We start from the raw sequence: 22,359 nt of genomic DNA, 5'->3' as shown, positions 1-22,359 counted from the left end.
CCGGAGAGAGCATTCTACCCTTTTCCGGCTGAGAACCATGGTCTCGGATTTGGAGGTGCTGATTCTCATCCCAGCCGCTTCACACTCAGCTGCGAATTGTCCCAGTGAGAGCTGAAGGTCACGGTCTGATGAGGCCAACAGAACCACATCATCTGCAAAAAGCAGAGACCTAATCCTGAGGTCACCAAACCAGACACCCTCAACGCCCTGGCTGCGCCTAGAAATTCTGTCCATAAAAACTATGACCAGAATCGGTGACAAAGGGCAGCCCTGACGGAGTCCAACCCTCACCGGACTTATTGCCGCCCATGCGGACCAGACTCTGGCACCGGTCATACAGGGACCGAACAACCCTTAAAAGGAAGCCCGGCACCCCATATTACCGGAGCACCCCCGACAGGACTCCCCAGGGACACGGTCGAATGCCTTCTCCAAGTCCACAAAACACATGTAGACTGGTTGGGCAAACTCCCATGAACTCTCCAGAACCCTGTGGAGAGTATAGAGCTGGTCCACTGTTCCACGGCCGGGACGAAAACCACACTGCTCCTCCTGAATCCGAGGTTCAACAATCCGGTGGACCCTCCTCTCCAGAACCACCGAATAGACCTTACCAGAGAGGCTGAGGAGTGTGATCCCCCTATAGTTGGAGCACACCCTCTGGTCCCCCTTCTTAAAGAGGGGGACCACCAGCCCGTGTTATGATCCCCAGTCTAGGGTTGGGGATCGCCAGAAAGGTAGAGGAGAGGAAGAGGGGAAGACGGGACAAGCAGGGAATGGGAAAGGGGAACACAGGAAACAAAGGGATCTTTTTTTGTATTTTTTTATATTTATTCACAGACACGATTACAAACACGAGGTGCAACAAACTTCGGGAGTGACCCACGCCAAAATAACAACCAAAACAGCTAATGAACACGTCCCAAACTAAGCTAACTCTAAAGGTAATGAAAACAAAAGGAAACAAAATGACAAAGACTAAGTGTAACTCCCTAACCAAAACAACAGTAAACACCACGTTCACAAAAACAAAAAGGCAGTCACTCCTTATGCACCTAACAGACATGTACAGAAAACACACAGGCCGAAACACGGTATCCAAAAGGGCGAGGCAAAGAGAGTAGTCAGGAGCTAAGCAAGAGTTCAAACCAGAAGACAAACAAACCAAGGCAAAGGTACCAATAGGGCAAAGCAGAAAGTCAGAAACCGGGAAACCAAAACAGTCATACACAGAAGTCAATCAGAAACAGCAAACCAACACAGCGATAGCGAAAGACAAAGCTTGAGCAAGAGCTCGAGCTAGATGTGACCAGCAGGCTTTATCTGGAACACAGGGCCAGGGTCAGAGGTCAGAGGGTGGAAGGGGCGTGGCCGGAAACTGGGAGGCGGCGATTGGCGAGTGGAGCTTGGGGCAGAAGACTGAGGTGTCCTGTAGACATATCCAAACACTTACGGCACATAACACCCGGTCTGCCAGTCCAGAGGCACTGCCCCCGATGTCCATGCGATGCTGCAGATGCGTGTCAACCAGGACAGCCCCACAGCATCCAGAGCCTTAAGGAACTCCGGGCGGATCTCATCCACCCCCGGGGCCTGGCCAATGAGGATCTTTTTAACCACCTCAGCGACCTCCACCCCAGAGATAGGGGAGTCCACACCCAAGTCCCCATACTCTGCTTCCACATTGGAAGACGTGTCGGTGGGATTGAGGAGGTCTTCGAAGTACTCCCTCTACCGACCCAAAACGTCCCGAGTTGAGGTCAGCAGCACCCCATCCCCACCATAAACAGTGTTGATGTTGCACCACTTTCCCACCCGGAGCCGCCAGATGGTGGACCAGAATCTCCTCGAAGCCATCCGGAAGTCGTTTTCCATGGCCTCACCAAACTCCTCCCAAACCCGAGTTTTTGCCTCAGCGACCGCCGAAGCCGCATCCCGCTTGGCCTGCCGATACCTGTCAGCTGCCTCTGGAGTCCCACAGGCTAAAAAGGCCCGATAGGACTCCTTCTTCAGCTTGACGGCATCCCTCACCACTGGTGTCCACCAGCGGGTTCAGGGATTGCAGCCGCGACATGCACCGTTCACCGTACGGCCACAGCTCCGATCAGCCTCCTCCATAATGGAGGTGCGGAATATGGCCCATTCGGACTAAATGTCACCCACCTCCCCCGGGACATGGGAGAAGTTCTGTCGGAGGTAGAAGTTGAAACTCCTCCTGACAGGGGATTCCGCCAGACGTTCCCAGCAGACCCTCACTATACACTTGGACCTGCCAGGCCTGGCCGGCTTCCTCCCCAACCAGCAGAGCCAACCCACCACCAGGTAGTGATCAGTTGACAGCTCCGCTCATCTCTTCACCCGAGTGTCCAAGACATGCGACCGCAAGTCCGATGACACGACTACAAAGTCGATCATCAAACTGCGGCCTAGGGTGTCCTGGTGCCAGGTGCACATATGAACACCCTTATGCCTGAACATGGTGTTCATTATGGACAATCCGTGACGAGCACAGAAGTCCAACAACAGAACACCACTTGGGTTCAGATCGGGGGGGCGTTCCTCCAAATCACGCCACTCCAGGTCTCACTGTCATTGCCCACGTGAGTATTGAAGTCCCCCAGCAGAACAAGAGAGTCCCCAGAAGGAGTGCTCTCCAACACCCCTTCCAGGGACTCTAAAAAGGGTGGGTATTCTGAACTGCCTCTTGGCACATAAGCGCAAACAACAGTCAGGACCCGTCCCCCCACCCGAAGGCGAAGGGAGGCTACCCTCTCGTCCACTGCGGTAAACCCCAATGTACAGGCACCCAGCCAGGGGGCAATAAATATGCCCACCCCCACTCGGCGCCTCTCCCCGCAGGCAACTCAAGAGTGGAAGAGGGTCCAATACCCCTGAAGGAGGCTGGTTCCAGAGCCCAGGCTATGCGTCGAGGTGAGCCCGACTATGTCTAGCCGGAACTTCACCACCTCGCGCACCAGCTCAGGCTCCTTCCCCATCAGAGAGGTGACATTCCATGTCCCAAGAGCTAGCTTCTGCAGCCGAGGATCGGACCGCCAAGGTCCCCGCCTTTGGCCACTGCCCAGCTCACATCGCACCCGACCCCTATGGCCCCTCCTATGGGTGGTGAGCCCATTGGAGGGGGGACCCACGTGCCTTGTTCGGGCTGTGCCCGATCAGGCCCCATGAGTATAGGCCTGGCCACCAGGCGCTTGCCATCGAGCCCCACCCCCAGGCCTGGCTCCAGGGGGGGGCCCCGGTGACCCGCATCCGGGCAAGGGAAAACGTGTATCCATTATGTTTCCCTTCATAAGGGGTCTTTTGAGCCGCACCGTCTGGTTCCTCACCCAGGACCGGTTTGCCTTGGGTGACCCTACCAGGGGCATAAAGCCCTGGGCAACTTAGCTCCTGGGATCACTGGAACACGCAAACCCCTCCACCACGATAAGGTGTCGGCTCCAGGAGGGAACAATTTCATTTTATTAAGTGTTATTAAGTTTAAGTTTTTGACTGACTCATTCTGTTCTGTTTTTGTCATTACTACTTTTGTAGTCATTGGCTGCCAAAGGGATGTTAAACACAAATGTTTTGGTGTTTTACAGTATGTCATGGCAAATGTGTTTCTAATTAAAAAGCACAAAAAACTGCTTGAAATTACTTGTAAATGGGGTTTTTAACTTGTAACAGCTCTTTCAGAATTACAATTTGAGTTTCATTTTATTACTATTTGAAATGTTTTACTTACTAGTACTTGAATGTTTTACTTAAAACTACTGGTTGTAATGCCATCAGTCCTGTGTTCCAGTGGCATATTTTGATTGCTAATATATCAACAAATGAATGATACAATAATTTTTGTAATAAAACCAATAAATTTGCAATATGTATACTGAATCATGTAAGCGTCCCAAGACTTCCTGTGAGTGCTGCACATCATTGGTTTAATAACAATGCCTCTTGTTTTGCAGAAGCTGTGACCGAAACCTAAGGAGTCTGGATCACGAATCTCCACCAAAGAAGAAGAAGCTTCAGCCAGCCTGCACCTCCACAGTCCACCTGCTGGCTGGCAAGAAAGCGCCTTCTTCTCTGCAGACTAAATCCACAGACTCCGAGAATACCGTCTTCTACATCCCTGGAGTGGATGTGAAGGTGGGTGTAAAGCTCACCTCGGTCTGGATGCTGACAAGATCAACGTGGTAGGAGACAGGAAGGCTGAACCGGGTACTTTCTAAGGGTCTAACTAAAGGGAGGGGAGGAACACACCCAGAAGAGAGACATTCTGGTATCAAAAAGTCAAAACAGGCAGGGTCAAGAAGACAAGAGTTGGGTCTACAGAGGGGTCCTCAAGTTCTGGACTGGCGCTCCGGCTGGGGTTGCCAGGTAGGTAAATAATACTTAGAAATGATGAGAAATAGGCAGTTTTTGTGGGGGTTCATCCCCTGACATTACACGCCTCCTCCCAAACACAGCCGACCTCCCCCTCGTTGGTGATCTTTTACTGTCAGTTCCATAAATCATTGGTTATAATTATGAAAATGAAAGCCAGTGTGCATGTGACCTATAAAACAGTGGTGCATCATTTCAAACGCTCGTCTGTGAGTTTCAGGACTGCTGCTAATTCATATCAGCTCAATGAGGAAAACTAAAGCTTTGCTCTGTGAGACAGAGAGTCGCTGACAGTAATCTTTGATCGGACACAGCTGCACTACAATTCAAAGACGCTGAAGACCGACTCGCCAAACGCCTCCCGTGGATCCTCCCTGCCCAGGACGCTGTCGAAAGAGTCCAAGCTGTATGGTATGAAAGATAGCAGCACTCCCAGTCCTCCCAGTCCTCCCAGTCCAGCCCAAAGCAAGACTAATACACTCCTTCCTCCCCCTGCCCCAGCAATTCCATCAGGTACTGGTAACCCTCATTGTGCATGCGTGTGTTCTCTCACTATACCTGCATGTTTTTAGTGTGTGTGGTATTCGTATAGTGCAGGTGTACCTAACTTAACGTCCATGTTACGTTCTGGGGAGCTGGTTGTTATGTGATTTGGAGGTTGCGTGAACATGTACTGAGCAAGGCTAAGTAATGCCATGAATAAATTCACAGGGCTTTGTTTACAGTGATGCACGCAGGAATGCACACATGATGCTCTTGCATGCTCTGAGCCTGATTGTGTCCACTACATCCCATTGTTAGATGACGATTTTTTTCTATTATATCCTTATGGCCTATGGACGTTAATGTGAATGGGCTTTGTTTGGACGGACGTTGTACGAGGTATGCCTGTACTGTGCAAAAGTCTTAGGCAGAAATGTTCTAATTTGTTTTTCTAGATAGTAAGTGCACTTTAGCTCAAAACAAAAACAAAATTTTGCATTAGAACCTAGGAAAATTAAGAACAATACAATAAAAACTAGAAAAATATCTTCTGTTCTCCAAAAAGTTACTGACATCTTGTTGGATGGCTAGATGAACATCCTTTGAGCGAATCTCTCTTCCGGGACAGCTCAGCCATTCCATGTGTGTTAGTAGCCAAATCGAAAAATATGTCGTTGAGATGGTTGATGCAAATACTGGGGACGATTTTCACAGAAGTTTTGAAATGGCTAAGTTGACACGCTTTGACTGGCATAATACTATAGTTTTACACCAATACGATGGTCATTTAAAGAGCATTTTATTTTTGACTTTTGCACAGTGCTGTACATGGGTGTTCTTATAGCATGTCCAGCTGATTCATCAGATGATGCACCAATGGTGTTAGAAGCTGAGGAGCAGCCTTTGGCTCTTGTTAGTCTTATAAGTCCTTTGTTATCAGCACATATTGGACACGTAGCAAGTGTGATCCCTGTTCTGATGGAGACCTCGCTTGCAGCCAAAGGCAAAGGCAGTGGAGGTATGAAGACGGCCAAGCTGTATGCATGGGTGGCCCTGCAGACATTGCCTGAGGAGATGGTGATCAGCCCCTGCCTGCTGGACTTCCTGGAGAAGGCCTTGGAAACCATCCCCATCACGCCTGTGGAGAGGAACTATACCGGTATGAACCTGCCGCATCCAGCAAAGAGGTCGTATGCTTAATGTTGGCCACCAGAAGACATCATCCATGACCCCGAGCAGAAAAAGCATCTGGAATATAGATGGATGATCTGGTACGATGTCAGCAACATTTCGAGAAGTATGAGATATTTTAATGAATATAACCACAATTTCTCACCCCGTTAGCCATGAACTCTCAGGATGAGGATGTGGGCCCTTTTGAGCCAGTGGACGCCCTGGAGGAATCGACCACTTCCCTGGTGTCCTCCTCAACATCAGCCTACTCCTCTTTCCCGGTCGACGTTGTAGTTTACGTCCGAGTACAGGTTCTCATGCTCCCAGACCATTTCATTCTCACATTTTCAGTGACCTTTATATTGCATATTTTACACTTTTGTAAGTGATTGCTAGCACTGTAAACCATGGTGATTATTAACACTGTGAGCAGGTTTCCAAATCTTCTAGTGTTATATGTCAGGTTGGCATGGTAATACTCCCCTTCTTCCTGTATTCAACCAGCCTTCTCAGATCCGCTTCAGCTGCCTGCCTATGTCAAGGGTGGAATGCATGCTGAAGCTACCATCCCTTGACTTGGTCTTCTCGTCCAATCGCGGCGAGCTGGAGCTGCCTGGCTCTGTTCACCAGAACGAGGGACCCCACCCAACCCTTTCGGGGTCCCCGCTCGCCCACAGTGTCCTCAAAGTCTCCACTACCAAGGGTAGGAACCTCACCCTCCCTGGGCACTTAGCTGTCCTTAGCCAAGCTAGTCACTGGAGAAATGAATCTTAAAAGCCATTGGTTGTGGTCATAAGTGGTTTTTAATAGCAGCTAGTTGACAATATATAGTATTGCCGCACACTGTACGTTTCGAAAGCCTAAACTTGCATTCAAATTTCTGTCACGCTGTCTGCTGAGGTGCACATCACCTGATGCTTCCTTCCTAGCTTCCTCCCCGGGGCTGGGCAGCCCCCTGGGCAGAAGCAGGCACAGCAGTAGCCAGTCGGACCTGACAGGACCCCCCAGCAACTCCTCCGGTCTCAGCTTCACAGCCTGCATGTCCGACTTCTCGCTCTATGTGTTCCATCCGTATGGGGCTGGCAAGCAGAAATCGACAGTCGCCGGTCGACCCCCGGGACCCTTGGGTAGGGTCTGATCTGCCTAATGAAGAGAGTCATGTTTTTCAGAATACTGGAATGCGCGATGAAATTGGTGGAGGCACTGGGGTTATTATGTTGATGGTGATGTGACCAGTGTAGATAGTTTAGGTCAAAGGTATCAAACTGCAGTCCTGGGGGGCCGGAGCTCTGTGTAGCTTAGTTCTTTCCCTGTTCCACCACAAATGTTTCAGCTCAAGAGCTGTGTGGTAGATAGTTTAGGTCAGAGGTATCAAACTGCAGTCCTGGGGGGCCGGAGCTCTGTGTAGCTTAGTTCTTTCCCTGTTCCACCACAAATGTTTCAGCTCAAGAGCTATGTGGTAATTAGCACAAGGAGTTGAATCAGATGTGTTAAAGGAGGGGAAACCCAAAAATGTGCAAGGTTCCGGCCCTCCAGGACTATTTTAAATAATAGTTGTGGTCATATGTGGCTATGGTTACTAGGGGGGGTTCGGTACCGACCTTAGATTTGGGCTCCTGGTTCTGATAGAATTGGCACTGGTGGAGTCTCTTACGTCTAGAGGGCCGTGTCTGAAAGGTTGAAGCCCATTAGATGCAGGTTTGGTGCCATTGTTGGCTGTTCCCCACTCCCACTCAGGCTCAGTAGATGAGGAACCCTCCTCAGTGACTGGAAGAAAAGATTCCCTCAGCATCAACCTGGAGTTTGTGAAGGTCAGTCTGTCCAGGATGCGCCGCACTGGAGGGCTCACTTTCATCGAGAGCTTTGTCCCCTGCAAGGGGGGAAAAATGGACGCCACCCTCATTAACATCTCAGGTACCCACATATCAACTCCCCAACCCATGGCCGAATTTAATATTGGTGGTGTAGCTTGACATGTGATATAACTTCATTGAAAGTCATGTATGTACCGGTATGAATCTGTATCATTCACGGGTCGTTCCCTGGCATGTCCTCGCTCTTTGATACATTCCAGCCGCTCAACACTTACCATTCTTCCACAGCTGTGTGTGATATTGGCTCCGCCTCCTTGAAATATGACATGAGGAGGCTGAGTGAGATACTAGCCTTTCCCCGGGCTTGGTATCGCCGGAGCATCGCACGCCGCCTCTTCCTGGGGGACCAGACCATCAACCTGCCAGGTGAGGAACCCAGCGCTCACTGCCATTGGTCCACGCTCCTTATAGCAGGACACGCCCACAAGTATTCATATCATATGAGAGGTTGAAGGAAGACAGCTAAGAACTAAGGGAGTGTAGTATCTCTGTACCAAAGCCAGCACTGCAGGGATCCATTGGAGAGACTGGTTATAGGAACATGTCTTCCCTCCCTGTTACGGCCAGCATCAGGCCCGGCCACGCCCGACTCTGTAGAGAACGTGGCCCAGCACCTGTCGCCAGACTCCACACGGAAGGCCTACTGGCGGACCTGGGACCAAGCCAACCAGTCGTGCTCCTTCCAGCACATGCCCCAGTCGCCGAGCGTGTTCGGGGAACATTCCAGCAACATGTCTCCCGGGCCGCTGGCCCACCTCAGATCCCCCGCCGCCGCCCGCTCCCGCAGCGTCTCCGACTCTTCTGTGCCTAGGAGAGGTGGGCTGCCATCTTTGCCAAAAGAACTTTTCACTGGGTTTTGGACAGATCTGTGGCCTGTAATGCAGAGCACCAAAGAGGGGACACCTTCGCAGTCGGTTATTGTGATAACTGAAGGTGAAGCAACAGAAATTCTCTATAATGTCTTTTATTAACCAAAATGCATGTGCCTATTAATGTGTACATGTTGCTTCCTACATTCCTCCATGATGTTTCAGCTATTTTAAGTGGCAAATTGCTACATTTTATTTCCAGCTTCCTGTGTATTGTAAAGCATTTCCAAGTGATCCATCCACATTGTCTCTGTCAGGGCTGAACCTGATCAGAGAATTTCACTGCCACACTGAGGACATACATAAGCAAAGTGTGTAAAATGGGAATCCAGTAACTTTTCAGTCGATGCAGGACAACTATACAAATGTAAAATGTAAAGTCACTGATGGTTACTGAGTAGCACCCATGCAAACCCTCTCTGTTTGCATTGCAGATTCTGTCTCCAAGGTTGCCACGCCTTCCTTCAATAGGAACAACAAGGTGGGTGCCCAGCAGGGGGCGCCGTGGGAGACGCTGGTGGTGTTTGCCATCAACCTCAAGCAGCTCAATGTGCAGATGAACATGAGCAACGTCATGGGAAATAACACGTAAGCTTTTTACCTCTAAATGACATTTGCACACAATCATGTGATGCTGAAACCACTCACTTGGGGAAAATCTTAGCCGGCCACCACCAGTTATACTTAGAGCACTGCATTTACATCACATGTGGTAAATTCCACTGCTGATCCCACTCTTCCCATAACTATATGGCTCATGCTACAAGACACAAGAAATCAGAGTTTCATCTTATTTAAGATTAAGGTGGACATCTTTGATCCCAGGAGGAAGTTCCACATTAGTTACTGGTTCTGCATACAGTCCTACTGTGGATGTCCAGTCAGCTGTGTGAGGGATGTGTAGGTGTTTCTGAGAGATGGCCTCCCTCTTCCTGCCAGGTGGACCACCAGCGGGCTGAAGAGCCAGGGCCGGCTGTCCGTGGGCAGCAACAGGGACCGGGAGATCAGCATGTCCGTGGGGCTGGGAAGGTCCCGGCTGGACTCCAAGGGAGGCGTGGTGGGGGGGAACATCGACGTGAACACCCTGGAGATGGTCTGTAAGTGGAATTTCAGTGGGTGTCAGGTTCTCCACGCTACAGAGATATATAGAGAATATATATAGAGCCGCCCTCTATATTTTTTATATATATATATATAGAGGGCGGCACGGTGGTGCAGAGGTTAGTTTGTTGCATCACAGCTCTGGGACCCTGGTTCAAGTGTCTGCCTGGGTCACGTGTGTGTGTGTGTGTGTGTGTGTGTGTATATATATATATATATATTTATTTTCCTTTCACTTTGTTGCCTTGTATTGCGCAGAAGCGCAGCAGTAAACCTTTGCTGTGTGCCGTGTTTCCCACCACACGTCGCACCACAAACCTACTGCTTTCCTTTCACTTTTTCTCACAGAATGATCTGTAGAACTAATGAAGATAAAATCTCTATTTATCACTTCTTCCTCAAGTATAGGAACCAAGACAACAGATCCCACTGGTAGGATTAAGAGCTAGATCCCATGGCATCTTGTTAATATTATATCATCTGTGCAGAAATGTTGGTGTAGTTGTTAGGTCACAGTTAAATCACTGAAGGATCGATGCTGTGGTTCACGATACAGAGTCTAAAAGGCGGAGTTGGTTAACAGGGTTTGACTCCTACCCACATTCTGTTTAAATACTCTCCGTATGCTGGCTTGCTGTACAACCTCTCCACATCACGCATGATGTTAGCCAAGCTGAGTCTGTCAACTTGGTTCCACAGCTCATATCTCCGAGCACCCCAACCAGCAGCCCAGCCACAAGATCCAGGTGACAATGGGCTCCACCGAAGCTCGAGTCGACTACATGGGCTCCAGCATCCTCATGGGCGTCTTCAGCAATGCTGACCTTCAGCTGCAGGATGAGTGGAAAGTCAACCTCTGCAACACCATGGACACCAGCCTGTCAGAGAAAAGGTGCTCATCAGGCCACACATAGCCAAGGAACTCAGGTTGTTCTTCTACAAAGGGCTTTGCATCTCTAGAAGCAAAGGTGGTCACTGGGTCATTAGGTTATCAGATATTTCACACATTACCTAACTTCTTCTCTGAGGTCTAGGGGTAGGGAACACACATTCACATTCACTGACTGGGGCATGATCACACATTCACATTCACTGACTGGGGCATGATCACACATTCACATTCACTGACTGGGGCATGATCACACATTCACATTCACTGACTGGGGCATGATCACACATTCACATTCACTGACTGGGGCATGATCACACATTCACATTCACTGACTGGGGCATGATCACACATTCACATTCACTGACTGGGGCATGATCACACATTCACATTCACTGACTGGGGCATGATCACACATTCACATTCACTGACTGGGGCATGATCACACATTCACATTCACTGACTGGGGCATGATCACACATTCACATTCACTGACTGGGGCATGATCACACATTCACATTCACTGACTGGGGCATGATCACACATTCACATTCACTGACTGGGGCATGATCACACATTCACATTCACTGACTGGGGCATGATCACACATTCACATTCACTGACTGGGGCATGATCACACATTCACATTCACTGACTGGGGCATGATCACACATTCACATTCACTGACTGGGGCATGATCACACATTTCATTCAATATCATAAACTACATGAAGATGAATAAATGAGACATTCACACCTGGCCACACCCTCCCCCCCCCTTTTTATGGTGTTGATGGGGATGTATCTGGATCACGTTTCACCGTTGCACTGTTCATCAAATTACCATGCTAATGCGCTAATTATAGCTATTAGAATTATTAGCTATTTAGAATGTGAATAGCGATCTTCGGGTGACAGCGGTACTACACGCCCCCGATGCGAGTAAAACAAAGTAAGGTGACATGGTTTACTTTTTTGCCAATTTAACCTAATTTTAAAAACGTTAATACTTTCGACAATGGATGTTTTGAAAAGAAGACAGATTATGGATTTAGTCAGCGTTTTTTTCCATGTTTCTAAAAATAGATTTCAGCGAGAAAGATACAAGAAAAATACGCGGCATCGCCGACGATGTCATCGACCCCAGTGGGTTAAATGCCTACTTTCAGATAATAAGCCATTTTCAACCTTGATTTTCTTCTCCTCCACTTCAGCGAGATCTTTGTCCATGGCGATCTTCAGTGGGACATCTTTCAAGTGATCATCTCCCGTTCCACCACACCCGACCTCATCAAGATTGGCGTGAAGCTACAAGAGTTCTTCACGCAGCAGTTTGACACCAGCAAGCGAGCTTTGTCCACATGGAGTCCAGTCCCCTACATGCCCCCCAAAGCCCCACCTGCCAGTGCTGAGAAGGGAAATACTGAGATGTGTACGTATCTCTGGTTTGTTCTGCCCCATCCTCAAGGGTACTTCCTGTAGTTAAGCGATCTCTGCAGAATTTGATTAGCATCAGCTTTTTCACAGCATGCCCTATTCTACCAGTCCAAGATCAGTGATCATCTGATGACTTCAGAGGAGCAGAATAAATAATGTGAGGTCCCTGAGGAAGGTGTAGGCAAGAGTCAGTAAAGTGGAACTTATATGCTACTGGAGGTTGCATGACCAGGTTCCAGCAGGTTTTACAGTACCAGTAAAAAGTCTGGACATGCCAAGCCATCTGAAAAGGAGAGTGATAGAGTGCCACATCACATGACCTGGCCACCTGATCTAAACCCAGTAGAAATAGTCTGACCAGAGAGTGAAGGAAAAGCGGCCAAGGAGTGCTCATCATATGTGAGCAACCTTCTGAGTTCCGTCCCACATAGATTTATTTATTTACATAGCAGACACTTTTGTTCAAAGTGACAAGCATGCAATACATTAAAGCCATACCACACCATATAGACATAGCAAAAACAAAATGCAAATATTCAAATGAGAAGACAAAGTGCAACACCAGAAACCACTTGTACAGGTGTTTCTGGAACACATGGGTCTTGAGGCATTTCTTGAAGGTTGAGAGAGAACCGGATTACCAGATGTGGTTTTGTGAGTAATTCCACTATCAAGGGAACAGACACGGGAAAATACCTGGCCACCCTAGTTGGTATCCCTCACCAAAAAAACAACCCCTTCGATTGTGGCGTGTTCCCAACACAATCAGGGTGACACCCTTCACAAGATCCCACAAATGGGATAAGCTCTTGAAGAGCATTGATGAGGTTTTCCTGTAATATACTACAACATGCTTCAACTGAATTTCATCTGTAAAGCAATTGTATAGATGGGTTGGGGATAAAATCAAGTTGCTCTGACATTTCCTGGTACCTCTCTTCCAGACATGGACGCGGCTCACCATCGACACTGGCCCAACGTGTTGAAGGTCATCGCCGGCTGCCACATCTCACTCTTCCAGATGCCCCTACCGGAGGATGCCGTGCAACTGGGAGGCTCCATGAGTCTCCACGGCAACCACATGACTCTGGCCTGCTTTCATGGTCCCAACTTTCGTGCTAAGTCCTGGGCATTGTTTCATTTAGAGGAGCCCAACATCGCCTTCTGGACTGAGGCTCAAAAGATATGGGAAGATGGTGTGTACCCATTAATGATTAGTCTGCATGAATTTCATTCACAACGATCTGAAAATGCAGGAAATAATTTTTTTTATACACTATAAAATTTGTGGTAGCAGGATTGAGTTTTTGGACTATCTGTACGTTGTTGTCTTGCATGTTCTCCAACTGTGAGTAAACCCTAATTCCTGCGAGAAAGCACAAAGAATTGCAGTTTGTGTAATTTGCAACCGATCAGTCAACGCAGCTGTTCCTGTAGCAAATGTCAAGTTATAGGATGGGTTCTGTGCTGCTTTTTCTCCTCTAGGATCCAGCGACAACTCAACCTACATTGTGCAGACCTTGGATTTCCACCTTGGCCACAACACCATGGTGACCAAACCTTGTGGAGCCTTGGAGAGCCCTATGGCCACCATCACCAAGATCACCCGGCGGCGACATGAGAACCCCCCACACGGGGTCGCCAGCATCAAGGAATGGTTCAGCTATGTCACTGCCATGAGAAATGAAGGTCTGAAACCTTAAATCAGAAGTAAACCAAAACGAATTCTTCGCTGCTTTGGCAACAATTATTCATATTCAAAGGCCCTGCATCAAATTGACTTCCTTCTGAGGGGAATATATATAGTCAAATATGGAATTATTTAATATTGCTATGGATCCCAGGAGGAATCTAGACGAGGAGCAGTTTACATTAGAACTAAACTATTTAGCGCTACAGTTCCATTCAAAAGTTTGGACACACCTACCCATTGAAAGGTTTATTTGTACTATTCTCTGCATTTTAGAATAATTAAGAAGACATCAAAACTATAAAATAATATATATGTGTCACGGCGGGGCACTGGAATATAAGGAGGACGCGATAGCGGATCAGTCCAAGGGAAAAACAGGCTTTATTATCTTCCTCGTCGAACCAGGGACAGAGAGAGCAGTAGGACAGAAATGACAATCCAAAAAGGAAAACAAGGAGATTGAGCAGGCAGGGGTCAGTCTATCAGCTCCGGTATCCAGGGGTATAGCAGGGCTCGGAATCCGGGGACAGGCAGGGGTCAGGCGATCGGCGTAGGAATCCAGGGGAACAGGCAGGGCTCAGAATCCGGGGACAGGCAGGGGTCAGGCGATCGGCGTAGGAATCCAGGGAAACAGGCAGGGGTCAGGCGATCGGCGTAGGAATCCAGGGGAACAGGCAGGGGTCAGGCGATCGGCGTAGGAATCCAGGGGAACAGGCAGGGCTCAGAATCCGGGGACAGGCAGGGGTCAGGCGATCGCCGTAGGAATCCAGGGGAACAGGCAGGGGTCAGGCGATCGGCGTAGGAATCCAGGGGAACAGGCAGGGCTCAGAATCCGGGGATAGGCAGGGGTTAGGCGATCGGCGTAGGAATCCAGGGGGACAGGCAGGGGTCAGGCGATCGGCGTAGGAATCCAGGGGAACAGGCAGGGGTCAGGCGATCGGCGTAGGAATCCAGGGGGACAGGCAGGGGTCAGGCGATCGGCGTAGGAATCCAGGGGAACAGGCAGGGCTCAGAATCCGGGGACAGGCAGGGGTCAGGCGATCGGCGTAGGAATCCAGGGGAACAGGCAGGACTCGGAATCCGGGGACAGGCAGGGGTCAGGCGATCGCCGTAGGAATCCAGGGGAACAGGCAGGGGTCAGGCGATCGGCGTAGGACTCCAGGGGAACAGGCAGGGGTCAGGCGATCAGCGTAGGCAGTAAGAGGGCTAGGCTAAGAATCGAAGGTCGAAAAAAAAAAACAGAACAGAGGTCAGGGGAACAGGCAGGCAGAGGTGCAGACAGGCAGGAAATAAACGCTCGAAATTCGCACTGAAGGCTAAAATGTAAAGGCTCTCCAATCACTCCGACAGGCATCAGCTGGTAGAGGAGGGCATACGGTAACCGGTCCTGCCGGTTCCCGGGACCGGTGTAGAAGAAGCGCTCTGGCCGCTGCTCGACTCCCGTAGGGAAACCCCACGTGATGTCATAGGGGCGTCCCCTGAGCAATCCATGACAATATGGAGTTATGCACTGACCAAAAGAGTATTAAACAGACAAAATTTTTTTTTTTTTTGGGGGGGAGGGGGGGTGCAGCTTTGTTGGTGGGGACTCAGAAGGTTGCACCTTCAAATCCCTGGTTCGGAAGAGTGATCCCGCCATTGGGCCCTGAGCAAGGCCCTTAACCCCAATTACTCCAGGGACTGGCTGACCCTGCTGTCTCCCCTACACCAGGTTCATGTGGTGCCCTTAGATGCTTTTCCAGGTGCCCTGAAGGAGGTCCCATGTATGGTGAACATTCATTGACCACTTTTTCTTCACTCCCTGGTCAAACTCCTCCAAAACCATTTCTGCTGTGTTTAGGTCAGGTGGCCAAGTCATATGACCTAAACACAGCAGAAATGGTTTTGGAGGAGTTTGACCAGGGAGTGAAGAAAAAGTGGTCAATGAATGTTCACCATACATGGCTAGATGAGATGACCTGAGATTTGTCCACTCTGACTTGATTTAGAATAATACAAAAAATACACAAATAATACTCTGAAACAGCTCTAGTCTTTGGTGGCACTAAGGTAGGTTCCTGCGTCTCCTCAGAGCTGAACCTCCTGCGAAACGTGGATGGCAGCGTCCCCCAGAGTAGCACGGCGGCGAAGACCTCCAGCCTGCTAAGCGGCTTCCGCGGCTCATCCAGCTACAACCACGAGACAGAAACCATCTTTGCCCTCCCCCGGATGCAACTTGATTTCAAGTCCATCCACGTGCAGGACCCCGTTGAGCCCTCACTCACAGGTAGGACCAAAGGAGAACATCAGGTGTCACCTGATGGGAACTTGGTCTCCAAATATGCTTTGACCAGTCCCAGTAGCAGGTAAATTTACTTACTATTAAAATAATGAGTTCATTAAAGCAATTACAAGCTTGACAGGAGACCCATGTCTCATATTGATTGGGTTTGGTTGTACTGAGGTTTTTTGGAAGAGCCTTCTGTGGTTCTCGATAACCATAATCTTATCTTAATATCTCTCCGCACACAGATACCAGCAGCAGACCCAAGGTTGAGTGCAGTGTGGTGACGGAGTTCACGGACCACATATGTGTCACAATGGATGCTGAGCTTATCATGTTCCTGCATGACCTGGTATCAGCCTACCTGAAGGAGAAGGAGAAAGGTAATAACACATATGTTTAACCACACTGAGCCCCCGGCCTTCAGCCTATATTTTCATAATGTACAGTTAAAATTTTTCAAAATTTGAAATTTAACTAAGAATCAGAGTCCCACACAAGCCACCCTGTGGAATATCTATTCATCCATCTTCCAGGCCATTGTGTCACATGATTAACTGGTCAAATACAGGGGTGGATAGTTCATGTCCTGAAAGTAAAAATCCAGACAAAGATTTGGTTTCAGCCAAGCAGTTGAGTATAAAGAGTCGTAGTCACTGAGTATTCAACTGCTTGGTTGAATCAAAATCTTGGTCTGGATTTTTATTTCCTGTATCTGAACTATCTACCTCTGTGCAGCGCTCTTTGCCCCACGGGCTTTTGCCACCCGCCCTGGTCAGAAGAGCCCCACCGCCCTCCAAGACGAATCCTCCACGTCCACCTCTGACAGGGAGAGAGAGGATGCTGTGAACTATACCACTGTCGACTGGAGAGAGTTCATGTGCAACACCTGGCATCTGGAGCCTACCCTCAGGTAGGGACCCCCAGGAGGCCAATGAGATTCACAGGGAGGCGGGGCTACCCCCATTCTCAAACTGTGAATGCAAGTAAGACACGTCAGTCTTTTTTCCCTGGTTTGTATGGTGTCCTTGGTAGAAGCCTTGGCATGGTGACACACTTTACAGTCTATCCACACTGCATATCCAGTACAGAGTCACAGAGATGCTGAAGCCAAACACCATGAGGCACGAGGCAGAGGACACCTTGCTAAGTCATTTTAGAGTCTTTTTCAGTCAATACATGCAGTTTGACGGCTTGAAACTCCAGAAATTCATTACAATCATATTGAATATGGAGCTCATAGCAGCGGCAGCATGTTTGTGAGGGATCGAGCCTTACACTGTCTCTCACTGCATATATACAGCAATATGCAAACGTCGTTTAATGATGTTTAAATGCTCTTCATGTTTGTGAGGGATCGAGCCTTACACTGTCTCTCACTGCATATATACAGCAATATGCAAACGTCGTTTAATGATGTTTAAATGCTCTTCATGTTTGTGAGGGATCGAGCCTTACACTGTCTCTCACTGTATATATACAGCAATATGCAAACGTCGTTTAATGATGTTTAAATGCTCTTCATGTTTGTGAGGGATCGACCCTTACACTGTCTCTCACTGCATATATACAGCAATATGCAAACGTCGTTTAGTTAATGATGTTTAAATGCTCATCATGTTTGTGAGGGATCGAGCCTTACACTATCTCTCACTGTATATATACAGCAATATGCAAACGTCGTTTAATGATGTTTAAATGCTCATCATGTTTGTGAGGGATCGAGCCTTACTCTGTCTCTCACTGCATATATACAGCAATATGCAAACGTCGTTTAATGATGTTTAAATGCTCATCATGTTTGTGAGGGATCGAGCCTTACACTGTCTCTCACTGCATATATACAGCAATATGCAAACGTCGTTTAGTTAATGATGTTTAAATGCTCATCATGTTTGTGAGGGATCGAGCCTTACACTGTCTCTCACTGTATATATACAGCAATATGCAAACGTCGTTTAATGATGTTTAAATGCTCATCATGTTTGTGAGGGATCGAGCCTTACACTGTCTCTCACTGCATATATACAGCAATATGCAAACGTCGTTTAATGATGTTTAAATGCTCATCATGTTTGTGAGGGATCGAGCCTTACACTGTCTCTCACTGCATATATACAGCAATATGCAAACGTCGTTTAGTTAATGATGTTTAAATGCTCTTCATGTTTGTGAGGGATCGAGCCTTACACTGTCTCTCACTGTATATATACAGCAATATGCAAACGTCGTTTAATGATGTTTAAATGCTCTTCATGTTTGTGAGGGATCGAGCCTTACAGTGTCTCTCACTGCATATATACAGCAATATGCAAACGTCGTTTAATGATGTTTAAATGCTCTTCATGTTTGTGAGGGATCGAGCCTTACAGTGTCTCTCACTGCATATATACAGCAATATGCAAACGTCGTTTAATGATGTTTAAATGCTCTTCATGTTTGTGAGGGATCGAGCCTTACAGTGTCTCTCACTGCATATATACAGCAATATGCAAACGTCGTTTAATGATGTTTAAATGCTCTTCATGTTTGTGAGGGATCGAGCCTTACAGTGTCTCTCACTGCATATATACAGCAATATGCAAACATTGTTTAATGATGTTTAAATGCTCTTCATGCTGGTGTATTATGTCTGTTAAAGTGTGAGGTTAGCCATTTCAAAACCTTTCCTAAAGTCACCCCAGCATTTGCAGCAGCTGTCCAATACACCCATGTAAATGTGGCATTCAGTGTTTGGCTAATCAATACCTCATTAAGCTATTAAAATAATTAATAGAGCTGACGGGGAAATTTAGTGAGTACACGGAATGGCTGAGGTGCCCCTGAGGCGAGGTTTGGGAACTGAAGCGATGTTCGTCTAGCCATCCAGCAAGGTATCAGTCACTTTTTGGGGAACGGAGGAAATTCCTGTACGTTTTTATTGTCTTACTGTTCATTTGCATATGGTCTAATGTTAATGTTTTTCTAAGCAAATATAAACTTCCTACCCAGACAGGTAGCTTTAAACATGTTTTTGAATGCACAAGACATTTGCACAGCACTATATATAGGGCAGGAACGATTATTCGACGTAATCGACAATGTCGATTATAAATATGCGTCGACATGGAATTTTAGTGTTGACGCGTTGTTCAAGACTACGTAGATGTTGTGTAACTGCAGTGCACTAAGTGAAAAGCTAAACGTATTGTAAGTGAAAGTACTTTATCCCCTCAGGAGCACGTTAACGCTGTCCTTTTAAGAATCGTGCAATAAAACAGTCTGCTAATAACTGAACTTTACTGTCCACCTGATGATCTCCTTGCCACTCCAGAGCTACAATATGTTATTTATTGGCCCTGCGGCATGCTTTTCATTTACAAAACAAAGTTAATAGGCTCGCTAGTTGTGTCACTGCTGCCACCGTTAAAACTATATCAATTATAGACTGAATTCCGATATAGTTTTGTCTAATATCACCGGTTCCAGCAGTGCCGCACTGTTTTGTGAGGTATACACTGGCCAATCATGTAGCACTTCTCTCATAAATATTAATGAGACATCTCCTACCACCCTGCAAAAAGGAAATTTGCTCCCGCCGAGTGCAGGAGAGGGTGAATTATATTAAATTACTAACTTGAAAATAATTGCTTAATAATAAATGTATCATCAGATCAATCAAAAAATTAGTTAGATGAGTCGAATAATCGAAAAAATAATCGCTAGATTAATCGTTTAAAGAATAATCGCTTGTAAGTTGTTATTCAACATTTTAATAGTATATGCAAGTATAAAGAAGTAGGATGCTGGGACTACGCACGCTACGCTAGAAATCGTACTAGGCAGAATTGGTGCGCAGAAAAAAAATTGAAGTTGCGGACAGGAAACAGGAGCCCAAGGAACACAATTTGGACTTGCAGTCCTCTTCGTTTGTATGTCTGAAAGTTCATAAGTTGAAAGTTCGTAAGTAGAGGAGCGTCTGTGTATATATATATATATACCGTTACACAAGACCCAGACAGAGGATTCCAAGCAACCAGATTTATTTGCGGTTAGACAAAGAGGGGTCAGAATCCGTTGCAGAGTCATTACTATAATCCGTCCGTACAAAGCACCAGAAGCCGAGCATAGTTGAGAAGGGGAGATCCGAAGGTCGAAGAGCCGGGGAGTCAGTCCAAGGACACACGGAGAAGGGAAATCCACAAGGGAGGTCACGGGGAGGGCGGAAGGGAAGGAGGGCAGGCAGGAGGCGCGGGTAAAAAGGGACAGACGGACGTAACGTAACTGTGGGAAGAACAGATAATTAGTTTGCTCAGTAATGGCATGCCAACGATACCTTGCACCGGCAGCAGGTCGGTGCGAGGTATCGTTGACATTCCATAAATAGGGAGTCCTACTGATTGTTGTTGTCGTCACCAGGTAGGCGTGACATGAATTCTTCCATATACACTTACTACAGAAAGTCAACCACCTCACACTCATTTTCCTTCAGGTTGATATCCTGGACTGGGCGAAAAATTGACCCTGTTGGCGTGGACTACATCCTACAGAAACTGGGCTTCCATCACGCAAGGACAACCATTCCCAAGTGGCTCCAGAGGGGGGTGATGGATCCCCTGGACAAAGTCCTCTCTGTTCTGATCAAGAAGCTCGGCACGGCTCTGCAGGATGAGAAGGAAAGGAAGGGAAGAGACAAGGATGAACACTGACACAAAGACCTCAACATTCCTACACATTAACACACAACTTAAGCCTGAATGTCAACTGTGAAATCACTACTATATAAATCCAAGTTTACATCGACCTCTGAATATATTTTTCATTACTCTAGTGTATGTTTTTCCACAAACACTACTAAGCACTGGACCATGTGACTTTGACCATCTGTAGATGTTTACTATAGTGCATGCTGCCATTTGACAGTGTTATGTATATTTTGAACAAAAAAAGGTTAAAATGATCAGTTACTGCTTAAAGTTAATTTCTAAATGATGTTCAATAGACTAATGTACATAAAATGTGTATTGACTAATGTGAATTTAAATGGTTCTGATTTCTAACGTGCATAATATATGCGTTGCCATTACATGCATGTAGTTGGCCTGGTGATTTTAATGAATTGCATGTTTCCTAATTTTTCCTGCCATTCTGATCCATTGAAATTGGAATACGAGTGTCTCCCATTCACAACTAATTCTGTGTACAGAGCCAGGGGTCCATGAGGCGAACAAAATGGAACACAAAGTTATACCAACAAAGGTTTCAAGACACAGGGCGTAACTTTGAGTTGAACATTTTGGGGGTTGAGTTCTCCCCATTCTGTGATTGTTTGACGGGTGGGGTTGTATTGGTCGGTTTTGATTATTGGGGGGGGGGGGGGGGGTTACAACTATGAACTGCTGAAATGGGAGGTAGCATTGTCACCCATTGGATGACAGCTTGACAGCATATGACAATGCACAGCATTGACCCCATGCATTAACCCCATTTCCATCTCCTGGCAACAGGGGATCGACCACAACCCCTGCATTTAAAAGATTTAAATTTAATTTACCGAACTGATCTTGGCACAGCAGCAGACACCTATAGAGTCCCACCCTTATAGCAAAGAATTGCTGTTTTATCACCTAGCTGAATATGCAGCTTCATATCAGGTGTTGTCGGCGGGGAGGGGGGCTAACCGGTGCCATGAAACATCAAAGACAACCACACACTGAGGATTCTTGCCACAGCTTCCCGTTAACAGCGCAGGTGATTTCCCCTCCACACTGAGGTAGATGACGTGATACCCAGAGGGCAATCCCCATGTCCCGACGCTGGGCCTCCTCGCATACTCCTCCAGCATGTCAGGTACCGCTCCTTGCTACTTAGTGAGGAATTCAAGAGAGGAAGTGGTGAGTGAAGTAACTACTTAATCTCCACAATCTGCACAAACGCAGAATACACCAGCTTCAGTATGTCCTAGGGCTCTTCAAATCTGGACCTTGACTGCAAGGGTCTTGTTTTCGGTTCAGGTAGTTGCATAATTTCTGATTCTGAATGGGCACAGAGGCTTTCCACCTGGTTCACAGGTAAAGGAAGGTGCTTGGACCTTGACCGAGATTTGAGTAGCCCTGGTATATCCTTCTGCTGTCAATCTTGAACCTGGAGCAAATCCACACCACCCATAGTGTATAGAGTTTAGCTTTCAAGTCACACACTGCACCAAAGTGTTA

The 22,359-nt window shown here is 47.4% G+C and overlaps 1 protein-coding gene across 10 annotated transcripts in view; it reads left to right on the top strand.

Moving 5' to 3' along the window:
• kiaa1109 (KIAA1109 ortholog) overlaps window positions 1-21,230 on the top strand; it is a 102,183-nt gene extending 80,953 nt beyond the window's left edge. For 6 of the 10 annotated variants that reach the window (XM_072707732.1, XM_072707733.1, XM_072707739.1 and 3 more), the window contains 19 exons: window positions 3,966-4,146; window positions 4,698-4,896; window positions 5,864-6,025; window positions 6,211-6,350; window positions 6,544-6,742; window positions 6,969-7,166; window positions 7,777-7,953; window positions 8,142-8,279; window positions 8,481-8,846; window positions 9,217-9,370; window positions 9,722-9,879; window positions 10,583-10,775; window positions 11,987-12,204; window positions 13,154-13,405; window positions 13,695-13,898; window positions 15,974-16,168; window positions 16,414-16,548; window positions 16,904-17,078; window positions 20,637-21,230. In XM_072707732.1, coding sequence (XP_072563833.1) covers window positions 3,966-4,146; window positions 4,698-4,896; window positions 5,864-6,025; window positions 6,211-6,350; window positions 6,544-6,742; window positions 6,969-7,166; window positions 7,777-7,953; window positions 8,142-8,279; window positions 8,481-8,846; window positions 9,217-9,370; window positions 9,722-9,879; window positions 10,583-10,775; window positions 11,987-12,204; window positions 13,154-13,405; window positions 13,695-13,898; window positions 15,974-16,168; window positions 16,414-16,548; window positions 16,904-17,078; window positions 20,637-20,853 — 3,661 coding nt within the window. In that variant the 3' untranslated portion in view covers window positions 20,854-21,230. The remainder of the gene's footprint in view (window positions 1-3,965; window positions 4,147-4,697; window positions 4,897-5,863; window positions 6,026-6,210; window positions 6,351-6,543; window positions 6,743-6,968; window positions 7,167-7,776; window positions 7,954-8,141; window positions 8,280-8,480; window positions 8,847-9,216; window positions 9,371-9,721; window positions 9,880-10,582; window positions 10,776-11,986; window positions 12,205-13,153; window positions 13,406-13,694; window positions 13,899-15,973; window positions 16,169-16,413; window positions 16,549-16,903; window positions 17,079-20,636) is intronic. The other 4 variants (XM_072707738.1, XM_072707740.1, XM_072707736.1 and 1 more) reach the window with 2 other exon arrangements.
• The last annotated feature ends 1,129 nt before the right edge of the window (window positions 21,231-22,359 follow it).

This window comes from Paramormyrops kingsleyae, chromosome 25, assembly GCF_048594095.1.
Source record: "Paramormyrops kingsleyae isolate MSU_618 chromosome 25, PKINGS_0.4, whole genome shotgun sequence".
Taxonomy (NCBI): domain Eukaryota; kingdom Metazoa; phylum Chordata; class Actinopteri; order Osteoglossiformes; family Mormyridae; genus Paramormyrops; species Paramormyrops kingsleyae.
The sequence above is the reverse complement of the archived record's forward strand: the minus strand, read 5'-3'. Positions and strand labels throughout refer to the sequence as shown.